The following is a 15,534-nucleotide window of genomic DNA, read 5'->3' as shown; positions in this document are numbered from 1 at the left end:
AACTAAGTGCCAGCCAGCCAGCTTAGCTTAGCTTAGCTTAGTTATAGTGAGCGAAATTAAAATGGATTACACCGTATATTGTCCTCCCATATACAATTACGTTGGCTGGACCTATCAAAATTTATCACCCTATATTCCCTTCATGATATACATGGAAACATGAAAAGCAAAAACAAACTACCCAAATGCAAGTGATGACTCACTCAGCATGCTCAATTGTTCAGTTACAGCATCTTGCAACAGTTCTGTAATGAGAGACTTGAGACCATAATTAAGAAGCACAGCAATCCAGATGAATCGAGCTAAAGGTGTAAGTAAGAAACATGTTGGGTTTTAGCAACTCCGTGATAATTTGCAAGAGTGATGATACATCCGAGTGCAAGAATGCTAGGCCGTGTTACAATTTGCACACAAGTAATTTGGACACAAGTGTAAGAAGAACCAGCAGATTTAATGTCTGAAAAACATCTTATGTTCCGTGAAATCCAAGCCGAGCTCCTTGCAGAGTTGCTCATCAGGTTGCAGAGTCTCCGGTATCGCACCAAAGGCACAGCGTGCGACCTCAATCCCGGAAATGGTATTGTGCAAGAATGCGGATGCTTCCTCTACACTCTTCCTCCAGTCATCAGACGGCATTTGCATTGAAGGCTTGGGAGAGAAAAGCGTTTTCTCTCGGATGACCTCATTTAGCTCTGCGGCCTCGACAAATCTCTCTGTGGCTGCCTCCCAGGACAGTGCATGCCTAAGATCATCTGTAAGGGGAAGAGGCTCTTCGACTAGAGCTCTAAGAGTTAATTGCACAAACTCATTGCTGGTATTGTACATGTGGCAATTTGGAAACTGCCTGAAGAATTCATTCGAAGGGTGGTTGGCACAGATGACAATCTTTCCCATCGCAAGAGCTTCTGCTGTTGTCGTGCAAACCACATCTGTGGTGCTCGGATTAATAAACACCTTGTAGCTGAAACAACAGGAATACAAATGTAAGATCAACAAATACATAGAGAACTGGGTATTTTCAATAAGCTTATTTCTCAACTTATTGGAGGATATATAAAATAACAACCGAATAAAATTAACACGTTCACTCGAAAAAATTTACTCGCAAAGTTTAATATATTCAGTCTGGACGAACACAAATAAGTTGACAAGAAGAAGCCACATGCGATGCAAATAAGGTTTTGAGGGCTTACTCATGAAATAGAGAATCCACATGATCATGGCCAGGATAAATTCTTACACCCAGAGTCAATTTACTGAAAGATTTTTGAATGTCATCAAAGTCTTCTCCGTTTCCATAAAAGTCTACTTGTAAATCAGAAAGCTCGTTTTGGTGCTGTGAGAGTAGTTGGAGGAGTTCAGTATAGGCTTTACTCCAAACCATCTTCCCAATAAAGTAGGAACCCTTGGAAAAGGCCTTTTGACCTCCCTCTACTATTAACCCATGCTTCATTTGCCCAACCTCGAGGAATTTGGGGTTTACACCGTGGACATTACAGATGATGGACCTTGGGAGATCTTGGGTGGCAGCTGATAATCTCACAACCTGTAATAACATAAATGTTAGGTAAGCGGATGGTTTGTAAGAGGAAAAATTTGAGTATGATAAATCAGCAATTTAATTAGGACAAATGTCTACATACAGAATTCTATATAAGTTGATGTGGTGACAACATGCAGAAACCCAGAAAAACAACTAGCCATGTCACAGGAAGTTCCCACTTAACCTTGTCCCATGATATTAATTTGTCTTAGTAAGTGCTAGTTTTTTCCTTCTGTGCACTCGGAAACTCCCCATGAATTTTAATCCCAATTATCTATTAACATAAAACCTATGCATACTTCAAGTCATCATCCACTCTTTGGTTCTTCCTATGTTCAATAATATAAAATGATCCAAGATCATTTAGATAATGCTGGGCAGCATGGATAATGCTGACAAAGAACAAAAATGGACAAACCACTAGCAAAAATAAGAAGCATGTACTAGCATGAAGAACAATTCTAGAGTCCAGATATCTTCTGATATGGGAGAAGCACGTATCCAGCTTGCAATATGCCATACAAATAAATGCCAAGAACAAGCCTATAACATCATGACTTCGAGAAAGACAGCATTCATCCGATTCTACTAGTTATATGATTATATCGACCTATGACCAAATTCCCTCCATCCAGATCGATTATGTAGTTATATTTATGACATCTGGTACAAGGTTACATGACCATTTAAGCCCACAGAAATAGTTGCCTATCCACCACGGCTATATTTTTCTAACTGCCTATCCTAGAAATTTTCATTAGTCTAAATTCGGTAAGGTTCCACAAAAACTGATAAGTTTAACATGAACAGCCTGTATAATGCTTCTTGGGTACGTGACAGATACTTCAGATAGTAAATGGTTTTAAATTCAGGAAATGTTTATGATTTCCCGTTAGATACTTAGATACTTTTGGGATGCTCTTTGGCAAACAGTGATTTATAATGAACAGTGTTTAGGTTTGTCACTATAACCATCATTTAAGACACTCAGCAACATGGTTCGCTTTATTAGTCCTTACCGATGTATCTGTAATCAAATCAAATATTTAAGTTAGAAATTAAATTTTTTTCTTTACTTGTCATTGTAATTTAGGAAATCTTAATCTATTTCCTTGTTTGCTAATACGAATTAGAAAATAACTATTAAGCATTCCAAATAGGATGATATCATATTTGTTAGTATATTAAATAGAAATAATTTATATTAAATAAATATAAAAATAAAAATAAAATTCTTTTAATGGAGGCTCACCTCCTCCTATTTAAGGGGAGGGATTTCTCTCATTCGTTCTTCACCTAGTCGAGCCTAGTAGCAGGAGGATCGAGGAGTTACACCACGCTGACGAAAGTGAATATATATGTTATGGTATGAAATTGGACTGAAATTACTCACAGGCCAGGCCCAACCCATGGGTCAAGCCTTGGCCCGTAGGCTAACCCAGCCCAACCATCATGGGCGATCACATGCGACGCACTTGACCAGTCCATGGGCCAAGGCTGGGCCAGCTTTGTATGATGCATGCCTAGTTATGTGTAATGTACATGACCAGTAGATGGGCTGACCCAATCTAGCCCAATATTATTGTTGGATTTAAGCTTAAATATTGATTGAACTAAACTAGGCTTGATTAGTCTAGATCGATTCAAGGTGATTCCGAATTGATTGACTTATTCAAGTCAGTTTATCCTAAATTGAACCTAATCTAGTCCAAATTATACTAGTCTAGGGTGGTTCTAGACCAGTTAAATGAGGATTAGAGATCGGTTCAGTTAGGTTCTAGTAAATCGAGTTCAATTGGATCAATTGAACTAGAGTTCAAATCAATTGATGGCTAATTTGTATTATTTGATATTAATGATATTTGAAAGAGATATTTTAAATGTGTTATTTCATCCCGATATGGACATGACCAGTGTGAGATTATGTTATTTTCCTGCCGAGAGCAGGTAGGAAGATTCTCTTCAGGGATTAGCGGGCCGTCAGACATGGCGGCTGGACGGTTCCTCCATCTGCTATTTGGAGGAACGTGTCCCCACTTTGGCGGGTGAGGGACACCACTCCATCCGCTGTTGGGAGTGCGATATGAGTTTGCCTCCATCCGCTGTTGGGAGAACACAAACTCATCCTGTAGGATAAAGCCTCTCCATCCGCTATTGGGGGAGTGCTCCTTCGGGTATTTGATATACGCCAATGGGATGATTGATTGAATTTTGATTATGTATTCATTTTGAGTTGATGTTTGAGGTTCCTACTCAGCGTTGCTGAATTTTCTTTGTTTTTGATTTTTAGAGCAGCCTCCCTCTAGTACTAAATCGGATTCCAGTGGAGAGTGGACCTTCCTCTACCGCTAGGTAGAGCCACTTGGATGATTCTTGAAGTTAACATCACTATGTTTATTTTTCTATTTGTGATCTGATGAATAAATGAATTGTAATAAATGTTTATGAATGATGAATAAAGTGATGTTTATCTACTTGGCCTGAATGTGTGGAAAGATATGAAAAAAAAAAAAAATTTCAGAATGTGATAGTATCGATCAATTATTCATACGATACAAACCGAACTATACCGAGCCATACCGACATATGGTACATGGGGGCACACCGATGTACCGCGTATATCGGTCTCTTGTCGGATCGATATGTACTACCCGTACCGAGCAATACACTACGGTATGACGAACCTTGCTTAGCAAAACATCTTAATATTACTCTCATTGTTAGTTTCATTATTTTAGTTTCTTGTATGTTATTAGTGAATTTTATCATGGCAACGAATACACTTCTTGTTATGGTAAATTTAAGGATGCTCATGAAGTTTCATGTCATCACATGTCATTAGGTTCCCATTTTTTAATTTTAAATTATTTTCCCAGCAAAATATGATCCCACAGATGTCACTCAGTCAAAATGACTGATATCGACCTAATTGCCGCTGATCAATCCAAAACCCGATTCCAGTTTTATGACCAGCAGATAGGTGTCAAAGCTCAACAAGGTCTAGTGAACAAAGTTTTCTTCTTGTTTGCAAGTAATAGTTATTGCCAAAAGAGTATGTTGAAAAAGGGCTGACATCAAATCCATTAAACTGTTTCTGTAACTTGAGAAATTTGTGTTTGAACTAGGCTTAACCAAAACTTGATGATGATTGACTTCTCAGCTTTTGGTGATATAAATCATGATCAGTATTATGGTAGTAAATGCCACTGATTTTAGACTACCATCCATAGCTAAGATAGCTCTATATGCCACAGCTTACAATCATTTGTTTGTGATAGGATTCACTTTTTCAGTTAGTCAAAGGAAAAATTGCCATGCAACAGTTAAATGGACATGCATGATTCTAGCAATGTATTGAAAGTTCTAACAGAAACAACAAGAACTTGAAGGATAGGCATGACTCTTGCAACACGCTAACCTTGTGGCAATAGATCTGAATAACCCAACTGTTGACATATTTCAAGAGAAAAGCTTGTATCTGTCCATTTTTCTCTCTCTTCACATATTCCAAGTAATTGGTATGAACAACACCTATCACTTTCCGGAACTTGGTTTTCCATCTCCGTCCATGATGGTACCATGTAAGATGTTCTGGCTCCTCAAGGATAGCAATATCTGCCACTTCATCAGGAATTGTCTCGGTGATGTCCCCAACAGGTAGAATGCTCCTTTTCTCCTTTGAGAACTGCAATTTTAGATAAATAACATGCAAGTTCTTAATTAAGTAAAAAGAGTAATGTACTACTATTTGTATACCATGGCTGAAACTTAGATTGAGCCACTCAATCAGCATTTGACAGCTTAAATTGGAAACATGAAGTACAGTGAAAAGAAGGCCTGTAGGGTACGTTTAATATTTTCAATAACGACAACCCTTAAATTATTGTAGTTGATGACAATTATGCAATCCACCAAAATATATATAATGAAAGTAAAGGTTCATGATTTTCTTCTGCGTATATTACCTTTCCAGGATAAAATGTGATCTTAAATCCTGAAATAACATCAGCCTTCTCTTTGAGCCACCAATGAACATAGGCTTCGTGCTCCACGAGTGAACTAAATGTGATTTTATTTGGATATACCAATGCTTGGTCCTTCAATGACAGCCAAGGAATTACCAGAGTGACGTCCCAGTCAGAATCCTTTGCCAGATAAGCAGCACGAAACAAAGGGTTGACAGCAGTTCCAGTCATCCATGGTAGACTTGCAGTTGTGAAAATCGCAATATGCTGCTTCTGAGCCATCAAATCGCTAGATATCACTTAATGAATGTCATGTCAGTCATTCAAACACTGTTGCCAATGCAGCCAAGTAAAAACCCAATGCCCAAGCTGCATTTCAACAAGAGAAAGAAGCATTGTTACGAAAAGAGAACCCACGTACACCAAAACCCATTTGCACCATAAGAAGATGTCTAAAGAATAATCCCCTGGATTTTATTTAAAAAAAAAAAAAATAAACAAGAAAAAGAGAAACATAGGAGAGAAGGGGGAGCAAACAGAGTGAAGAAGAAGATCACAACAGGAGGTTATATTAAGCCCTTTCGGATTATTGATACAGGAAAGCTTAGAAAATCAGAAGCTCAATCACAAAAGTCTTGGTCTCAAAGATACACTTTTCAGTCCAACTAAATAAAATCTTGTGACATGCAGCAGTACCATTCCATCTTATTCTTAACTTGCAAGAAACATTGTCCAACCCAATTGTCAAGATGTCAAGGGTAAACACCAAGCATTGTTTAGCTGGATTGGGTTGGCAACAGATCTGGCCCTCCTTGCCTATCTATCTATGTGTTACAGAGAACACAGAGTTCACCGATGGTGATGCCTCTTTTGGTAAGAATATCTTCAGTATATGTTCGACCACAGTGAACCAACCATGCCAAAATCTTAAATCTGAGAGGGATCTTCAGCTTTTCCCCCAGAAGAAGTTTCAAGGGCAGGGATTTGAATAAATAAAAACCAGTTAAATTCCATATCCATAGAATTATATAACCGGAGTTGTTGAATTGCCAGCTAGGAAGCAAGCTGATCAAATTTTCATGGCTAAGAAACAAGACCAGTTACCAAGGCAACAAAGTCCTCGAGCTTGTTCACCCTTTCACCATAAAAAAGTCTAATATGATCGATTTGATATAACACCAATATTGGAAGCTGAAGGAAGTTTTATATACTAGTTGAGGCACGACATGTAATCTTTTATGGTAATCCAAAGCAGCAATTCAGAATGAGAGAACAAAATGAGGGTTTACACACATCATCATTAGGGTGCCATAAGATCTGGCAACAAAGATAAGAAAAGGAACAATCATGGAATGATTGATCTCCTATATACAAAATCAAGGGACGCATCAAAATCATTGTTTTCGCACACACTTAACATCTTTTCCGGCCCCAAATTAATGGGAATAGCAATTTTCTCAGGAAACTAAATGTCATTTCGTAGTACCAAACTTGCGTGAACATTCCTATACCTGCCACGACCAATGCCAAAGAAGAGTTCTTACAAGTCGACACGAAAAGGCATCAACGACGACAAATCAAACAAAAACCACAGATGGAACTGCTCGATTCTTCAGATCGGCGCAGCAAAGGTACGAATTAGGGTTCCAAAGATTCAAACTCAATCCTAGAATCTGATAAGGATACAACCTCGAAGGGCATCGAAACGCTTGAAAAAAGGCAACGGATCAAAAGCGGAGAGATTACCTCTCCTACATCTGCTTCTGGCAGAGAGAGAAAGAGGGATCGTACATGGAGTTGCTCGATTCTTCATACCGGCGCAGCAAAGAAACGAATCAAAGGGTTCCAAAGATTCAATACGCTACGGATTTGACCTCGAAGTATTAGAAGAGAATATACGAAGAATAAAAGGGAAGAGATTACCTCTGCTGCATCTGCTTCTGACACAGCGAGAGAGAGAGAGAGGGGGGGTGCGGAGGAAGTCGCCGAACGATAGGGAAAACGGAGCGGAACGAAGGATGAGGAAGGAGACGACGGAAACCAGAAACATACCGGTACGATACGCTCCCATACAAAGTTAAGAAAGAAAGGGCTCTGCCCAACGTTTGGCTTTCGATCGAGCGGCGAGTTCAAGTATTCTCCAATCAAAAGGCAGGTACATTGTTCGGGTGAAAGAAACTGATATATGAACCTAATTTTGGCGTTGATCTCGTGTTGCTTTGCTGTCATGACGAGGACGAGGGACCCAAGGTCGACATCTGGGCCCGCTAGTTCAGTTGGTTTGTGTGGTAACACATGAGGGTCTATTCCAAGGTAAACGTAGACGCCGAGAGGTTTAGCCCACGTGGATGGATTCTCTTCCACAATTAACCCTTTTAAAAAAATAATTTAATGGTAAAAATTTAAAATTTAAGATATGTATTTTCAAAAATAATAACTTAGCTAGTAAAGATCTTAATAGCTTATCGTAAAATCTTATCTTCATCGTTTATTCTTTGTAAAAAACGATTAAGTGATGTTTCATAATCGATTCATATTTTGTTAATTTTTATTAATTTTTTTAAATAATAAAATAATTATTTATATTTGATGGGATAATTATCCGACTAACTTCATTGGATCTCAGTGATTAAACTTAAAATACTTAAATCCAATTTTATAATAATATATTTATCATCAAACTCTTATAAGTTAATTCAAATCTTAAGCCAAGATTAATAATAGCACATTCATCTATAAAGTCAATTTAAGTTTTAACTTGTTGAATCTCAAATTTTGATATGAAATCAATTGATAAATTATTTGATCAAATCTATATATTGATAAAAGTGTGCATGATTAACTACGATAGCGATCAAGGCATAAAGCAAAATGAAGTGTCGGAATCAAGATCGAGAATTCATTAGGAGTTTGAGAGTTTGTCGGAAGTTCGGAGGTTCGTCGAAAGTACCACTGAAATTGGTTGAGAAGTCAAGGCTCGTCAAAAATCGTCAAGAAGATCATTGTAAAGTCTAGGAGCCTGTCAGGAGTCCATTAGAAGATTACCGAGAGATCATCGGAAGTTCGTTGGAAGAAACTTAGACTTACCGGACTTGTTTTGTTTAGTGTATATCTTAAAAATCAAAGTTAGCACATAATTATGGTTAGGAATGGGAGGTAATCTCACTAGCTTAGTTAGGGGCCAATTGGACTCAAAACATGGCTGAGTTGGGTCGGATAGAAAGCCCACTCAGCCACTTGGAGCCTTACCAGGCAGTGACACCGCCTAGGGTGGGCGGTGGAACCACATAAGGCTTAGCCTCCCAGGAGGTTTGGGCGGTGGTATCGCCAACCATAAAGGCTATCAGGCAGTGGTACCGCCCTGTCAGAGGTGGTACCGCCAGGCCTAGTCTCCGAGGCTCTATCAAGCGGTAGTATCATCGGACTAGATGGTGGTACCGCCCAGTGTTAGCCTGCAAATGGTAGTACCATCCAATAATGGCGATGGTACCGCTAGTACCCCAAAAATCGGGGATGTGATACTTTTTAACTTTAATTCTTATTCCAATTGAGAGCTATAACTATCCCTTACTTCTCAACTAGTAAAGCACAGAGAAGTGATAAGAACCGAACCAAAACTATAGTGAAATAGCTTGCAAAAGTTGAGAGTTCACTTGTGAAAGTTCTGTAAATGGGTGATTGATCTTTGCCCTTCAATAGTGGAAATCGATGACCTCATTTGAGGAGGTGTCGGTAATGGATGTAGGTCAGATGACCGAACCACTATAAAATTGGTGTGTTCTCTTCTTGGTACGTACTTTACTTTTGTTGCATTCTACTTTACTTCATTGCAAACTATCCAATCCCCTCCTCTATACTCACTTACAAACTTATTCGAGTCAAACGTCTTTTCAAAATGGTTTACGTCGAACTAAGAGTTTCATCATATGAAGTTTTTTAAAATTATTTAAATTTATCATTTTTATCTGTTGTACAAATTCACCCCCCCTTTTAGTGTCGCTCTCATTTTGGTTTGAAATCCAAGAGAGATGACGTTTGCCAGCAACCAAGAGGGTCACTCAATCACATGTTCACCTATGTTCAATGGGATAGACTACACCTATTGGAAAACTAGAACGAGGATTTTTCTAATTTCTATGGATTTTGAGTTATGAAATATTGTGAAAAACAACTTTCAAAAGCCTTCTCTTCAATAAATGATTGGAATGAGTTGGAGAAGAAAACTTTCTCTTTAAATGCCAAGGCTATGAATGCCTTATTTTGTGCTTTAGATAAAAATGAGTTCAATCGAGTGTCTATTTGTGAAACAGCTTTCGATATTTGACACACACTCAAAATCACTCATGAAGGCACTAATAGAGTAAAGAAGTCCAAAATAAATCTTTTAGTCCATTCTTATGAATTGTTTCGGATGAAACCAAGTGAGACTATTAGAGATATGTATACCTTGTTTACGGATATCATCAATGGTCTAAAAGCGCTTAGTAAAAGTTTTTCTAAAATTGAACTCGTTAATAAAATATTGAGATCCTTTCCAAAGAGTTGTGACTCTAAAGTAACAGTCATTCAAGATGCCAATGATTTAAATAATTTCTCCCTCGAATAACTTATTAGGTCATTAATGACCTATGAGATGACTTACAATGCTCATAAAGAGCTTGAGAATAACCTTTCAAAAAATAGGAAGGATATGACACTAAGAACTGATGAAGATCACTTGGAGGAAAGTTCAAACAATTTATAAAAAGAAATAAATCTAAAAATAATATTAAAAATAAAATTGAACCCAAGAAAGAATAAGTTATATGCTACGAATGTAAGAAGTCAAAACATTTCAAAAGTGAATGTCCCCTAGTGAAGAAGAAATAACCAAAGAAGAAGAAGATAATCAAAGTAATGTGGGATGATTCAAGTGATTCCGAAGACGAAGAATAAAGCAATAAGGAAATCACCAACTACATACTAATGGCCATCAGAGATAAGGTAAGTGGTTCATTAGATGTAAATTTATCTTTCAATAAGCTTTTAAGTACTTTTCATGATTTGTTCGATGAATGTAGAATAATGAGCAAAAACTATAATGTTTTAAAAAAGGAGTATACCCTTTTAAATAATAAAATTAAAAAACTTAAGCATGATAATCTTTCATTGCCTCCATGTACTAAGTGTGAACACTTAGAGACACTTGAGAAGGAAAACTTGCTACTCAAAGAAACTCTAGAAAAGTTTAAGGTTGATAGCAAATCCTTGAACATAATCCTTGCTAATAAGGGTCACATTCATAGAAGAGGCAGAATCGGATTTGTGAGTAGCTCTCATTAAAATCCAACCACCTTTATTAAAGGTCCTACCTTGTAACATCCCCCATTTTTGAAAATTTAGTAAAAGGTTTGTTTGTAAAAATAAGGATTATTTAATAATTATTTTATATTAAATAGTATTATATTAAAAGTTTATGGCTAAGGACCTAAGAGTAAATATTAGAAGTTTGATATAATTTATGAAAGATTCAGATTTAAGTTAAAAAAAAAATAGTGGATATGTGTCACTAGCTAACCTAAGGGTGCCACTTATGTTTACTCTAAAGATGACACATAGCCCCTTTCATGCATGCATGACACATTGCAACTTTTGCATTAGCCAAAACCAAAAAAAAAAAAAACTAGATGAAAGGTTAAAGAAAACAAACCTGAAGAGTTGCAGCCAACGTGAGTTTGAGAAGAGAAGGGAAGAAGAAGAAGAAGAAGAGATTGAGGTTTTTCATCAATTTTCCCACATTTGGGATTCAAATAATTTTAAGACAAGTATTCTAACCCTATCCCACAGTAACCTTAATCTCTATTTCTATTTTTATTCTACAAAATTTGAGAGATTTCAACTGAGAACCAGACCTTCTTTCGTTTTGATACAAAGCCATGAATATGTAATTTTTCGGTAATCTAACCTCTATACAATTTTTCGGTCATAACATTTTATAATAAACTCTGATTTAGACAAAACCTATTCCATTTGAAATTAGACAAAAAAATCTTTATTTTGATACTACAATCGAATGATTTGGATTTTAAATGCCTACTAAGACTTCTGTTTAAATTAACCCTACAGATTCTACGAAACAGGGACTGAAATTTCTGACCTCTTGTTGCTTAACTACTTATAACTTTTTGTTGTGAACTCAGATTCATACAAAGTATGATTTATTCGAAGCTAGACTCAAAATGGTTTCTGTATATATCTGATTTGAAATTTTTGGAGTACAATGGCTAACTGAAACATCTGCTTTCATCGACCCTATGGATTCAGTAAAACATAGCTAATATTTTCAGACCTTTGGCTACGAAATTATATGTAACTCCCTGTTGTAAATTCCAATTCTTGTAAAACTTGATTTTCCTAAAACTAGATTGACAAAGCTTTCTAATGACACCTATTTTGTATAAATTGGAGTATAATTGGTTATCCAAATAGTTCATATAATGTTCCTATCAAATTCTGCTAGAATCGAGCTTTAGTCGATTTCGGCTTTCCTTGTTTCTTCTCTTTGGAAATCGATTTCGGCAAAAACTCTTACTTCAGTTAAGCTTTACATTATTACCTTAAATTCCTATATACTTTTGTCTTTTATTTATTTGTACATCTGTAGCTATCATCTAAAGATAATGTTTGCATCGTAATGATTCGGCACATGCATCCCATTGTTCCGCATTTGCTTTCGATATGTGCCTCTTCCAGTTTCATTTCTTTGGACATTGAATTCATCTAACTTTCTTATTTTAATTGAGATATATGTGATTTCTTAAAATCCTTGTATGCTCTTACTTTTGTTTCCTTTCAAATCTGAATACATTTGTGAAAGATTATATTTGTATCATATTGACTCGAAAGGCATATGTACATTTCGTTGTTCCGCATGTGCTTCCAATATAAGCTAATTTCATTATTCATACTGTCCCTTTGTACTATGGTGTTTGTGGGAAAAATGTCAACCTTTGCCAGAAATGGTAAAGGGAGATATGCTTAGAGCCCGCGATGCTCTGCCGGCCCCCTATGACTTCACTCAGACGTGGGTGGATGGAGCTCCCAGACGTGGAAGACTTATATTTGGTGGTCATTCAGAAATGGATGGACCATATTATGTTATGATCCTACTTCACCTTCTATGTGTTTGATATGATATCCAAAGCTTTGGCTATGTTTCTATGCATGCTTTGCTTTGGATAAGAATGAAATGAATGCATCGTCATGTGACATTTGAGCTTCTATTTATGTTTTGTTCTTTGATATGTTTCCGAAATGTTATAAGTCTTTGTTATACCTTGAAATTACCATATGCCATGGATATGCTCCTTATGTCAATGATATGCTCCAATTACCCTTCCTCGATTATATAAACAAAACATGCTTCGAACGAAATGATATCGTAATTCTGCATTCAAACAACACATGCTTCTGTTTCATCTTGTATCTCTACTTTGTATTTTTGATATCTTATTTGTTTGAAAAACTATCCTCTTTGCTATGGATATGTTAGTCGCTTGCTGAGCTTTATATGCTCACCCCGTTGATATATAAATTTTTCAGGATAGCTTATCGCTCGCTAAAATATATAGTTTAGGTTGAGGCAGTGGGAAGCTAGAAGATTTTGGGGCAAATCTTTCGTACTTGATATGTTGATGTTGTATAAGTTCCTTTTGTGTATATCAATGACAAATCTAGATTGATGTATTCTGTAAATATTTGAAAAGTACCTCTCATGTTATGATTTTGGGAATGTTTAGTTAAATTTATGTAATGAATGATATAAACATGTGGTACATGTTGGTTTTGTAAATGTATAGATTCTCACAACTATGGATTTATGATGTGGTTATGGTTTAGTTAAGTTGCTTTTGGATTTTAAGAATCATCTAGTGACATGATATATGATTATAAACTGCACAGGTTTTGTGAATTGTGGATTGTAAAGGTGAATGACTTGAATGTTTTTTTCTTAGTGACCTCAAATGTGTGATTGGATCCTGGATTGTTTATTGAATTATAATATTATTAATTTTGAGTTAGGTTCACACCTCCTGAATGAAAATTAAATTCAAGGGGGCGTGACATACCTTGCATGTATCACCCTACATCAAATGCAACTTTTGTTGCAAATTGGATATGTTGCTTATAAATATCCGTTTAAGAGATATAGTCCACACAAATTTATTTGGGTTCCTAAAGAAACTGCAAAGAATTCCATATAAAACGATTAGTTGAGTAGATCGATTTTTGAAGCACCCAAGGTCAAATGGATACCTAAAAACATATTTTTTTATAGAAATATATACCATCACAAACTATGAGCAAGAGATAGTACCTTGATAGTGGATGCTCAAGGCATATGATTGAAGATCCATCTAAATTCTCTAAGCTCACTAGCCTAGACGAAGTTTATGTCACATTCAGAGACAACAACAAGGGTAAAATCATTGGCAAAGGAACCATAGGTAACAAATCCAGCTTTTTGATTGAAGATGTGTTGTTGGTTGATGGCTTAAAGCATAATCTCTTGAGCATTAGTCAATCGTGTGACAAAGAATATATCATTAGATTTGAATCCAATGCTTGTATTATTAAAAAACCACACAAAAATATATTTATGATTGCCTTAAAAAAAAATAATATATACACTATTGACATTGATGATCTTTTAATGAAATGTGTTTTTCGATTTTGAGTAATGATGCTTAGCTTTGGTATAGGAGATTAGGTCATGTTAGCATAAAACTAATCTCTCAAATCTCATCTAGAGAACTTGTAAGAGATATTCCTAACATTCAGTTTGTTAAAAAAAATGTGTGTGATGCATGTCAACTAGGAAAATAAATAAAATATAGTTTCAAATCAAAAAAATCAAATAAGCATCTCTTAACCATTGTAATTGATCCATATGGATTTGTTTGGATCAATTGATACAGCAAGCCTAGGAGGTAGCAAATACGCTTTTGTAATTGTAGTTGATTATAGTAGATACACTTGAACAGACTTCTTAGCACACAAAAGTGATTGCTTTAAGTATTTTTATAAGTTTTGTAAACTTATTCAAAATGAAAAAGGCTTTATGAATTCATCAATTCGGAGTAATCATGGTGATGAATTTCAAAACCATGATTTCCGAAACTTTTGTGAATATAATGGATATAACCATAATTTCTCTACTTCGAGAAATCCTCAACAAAATGGAGTAATAGAAAGAAAAAATAGGAGTTTAAAAGAAATGACAAGAACTATATTGAACGAATATAGTCTACCCAAATATTTTTGGGCCGAAGCCATTAATACGACATGCTATGTCATTAATAAGATTATAGTAAGATCATTACTTTGTAAAACTCCTTATAAATTATGGAATAATAAAAAACCCAATGTTTCATATTTAAAGATTTTGGTTATACATGTTTTATTTTGAATGAAAAAGATGTCTTAGGAAAGTTTGATGCAAAATTCGATGAAGGCATTTTTCTTGATTATTCTTCTATTTCTAAAGCCTTTTGTGTTTTTAATAAAAGAACATTAGTTATAGAAGAGTCTATTCATGTTGTCTTTAATGAAGTTTTCGAATTGAAGAGAAACGATTTTGATGATGATCTTAATTTTGATGCTTTGAATTTGAATGAAATCTCTCATCCAACTAGCAACTTGGATACATCTTCTTCTGAAACATCCTTACCTAAGGAATAGAAGTATGTAGATGCTCATCCTAAGGAGCTAATCATAGGAGACACATCAAAGAGAGTTCAAACTCATTCTTCTTTTAAAAATTTTTGTGTCAATACCGCTTTTCTATCTCAAATTGAACTGAAATGTATTGACAAAGTCTTGAAAGATGATTCATGGGTTATTGCAATACAAGAAGAGGTAAACTAATTTGAGAGAAATGAGGTGTGGAAGCTTATTCTGAGACCTAATGACCATTTAGTTATTGGTACTAAATGGGTCTTTAGAAATAAGTAAGATGAATTTGGTATCGTGGTTAGAAACAAGGCT

General features: G+C 35.8%; 1 protein-coding gene across 2 annotated transcripts; it reads right to left on the bottom strand.

Annotated features, from left to right (window-relative positions):
* Nucleotides 1–303: 303 nt before the first annotated feature.
* Nucleotides 304–7,590, bottom strand: LOC135582036 (digalactosyldiacylglycerol synthase 2, chloroplastic-like). Of its 2 annotated transcripts, XM_065169687.1 has the most exons (6): nucleotides 7,432–7,566; nucleotides 7,255–7,315; nucleotides 5,509–5,877; nucleotides 4,962–5,228; nucleotides 1,194–1,546; nucleotides 304–961 (listed from the first exon to the last, which is right to left on the bottom strand). In XM_065169687.1, exons 3-6 carry the CDS (start codon nucleotides 5,788–5,790, stop codon nucleotides 451–453), a joined length of 1,413 nt encoding a protein of 470 aa, XP_065025759.1. In that variant the 5' UTR covers nucleotides 5,791–5,877; nucleotides 7,255–7,315; nucleotides 7,432–7,566; the 3' UTR covers nucleotides 304–450. The 2 variants fall into 2 exon arrangements, with proteins under 2 accessions (XP_065025759.1, XP_065025758.1); XM_065169686.1 differs by lacking the exon at nucleotides 7,255–7,315 and having other exon boundaries at nucleotides 7,432–7,590.
* Nucleotides 7,591–15,534: the final 7,944 nt, after the last annotated feature.

Source organism: Musa acuminata, chromosome BXJ3-10, assembly GCF_036884655.1.
Source record: "Musa acuminata AAA Group cultivar baxijiao chromosome BXJ3-10, Cavendish_Baxijiao_AAA, whole genome shotgun sequence".
Lineage (NCBI taxonomy): Eukaryota > Viridiplantae > Streptophyta > Magnoliopsida > Zingiberales > Musaceae > Musa > Musa acuminata.
This window is presented reverse-complemented; position numbering and strand designations above follow the sequence as displayed.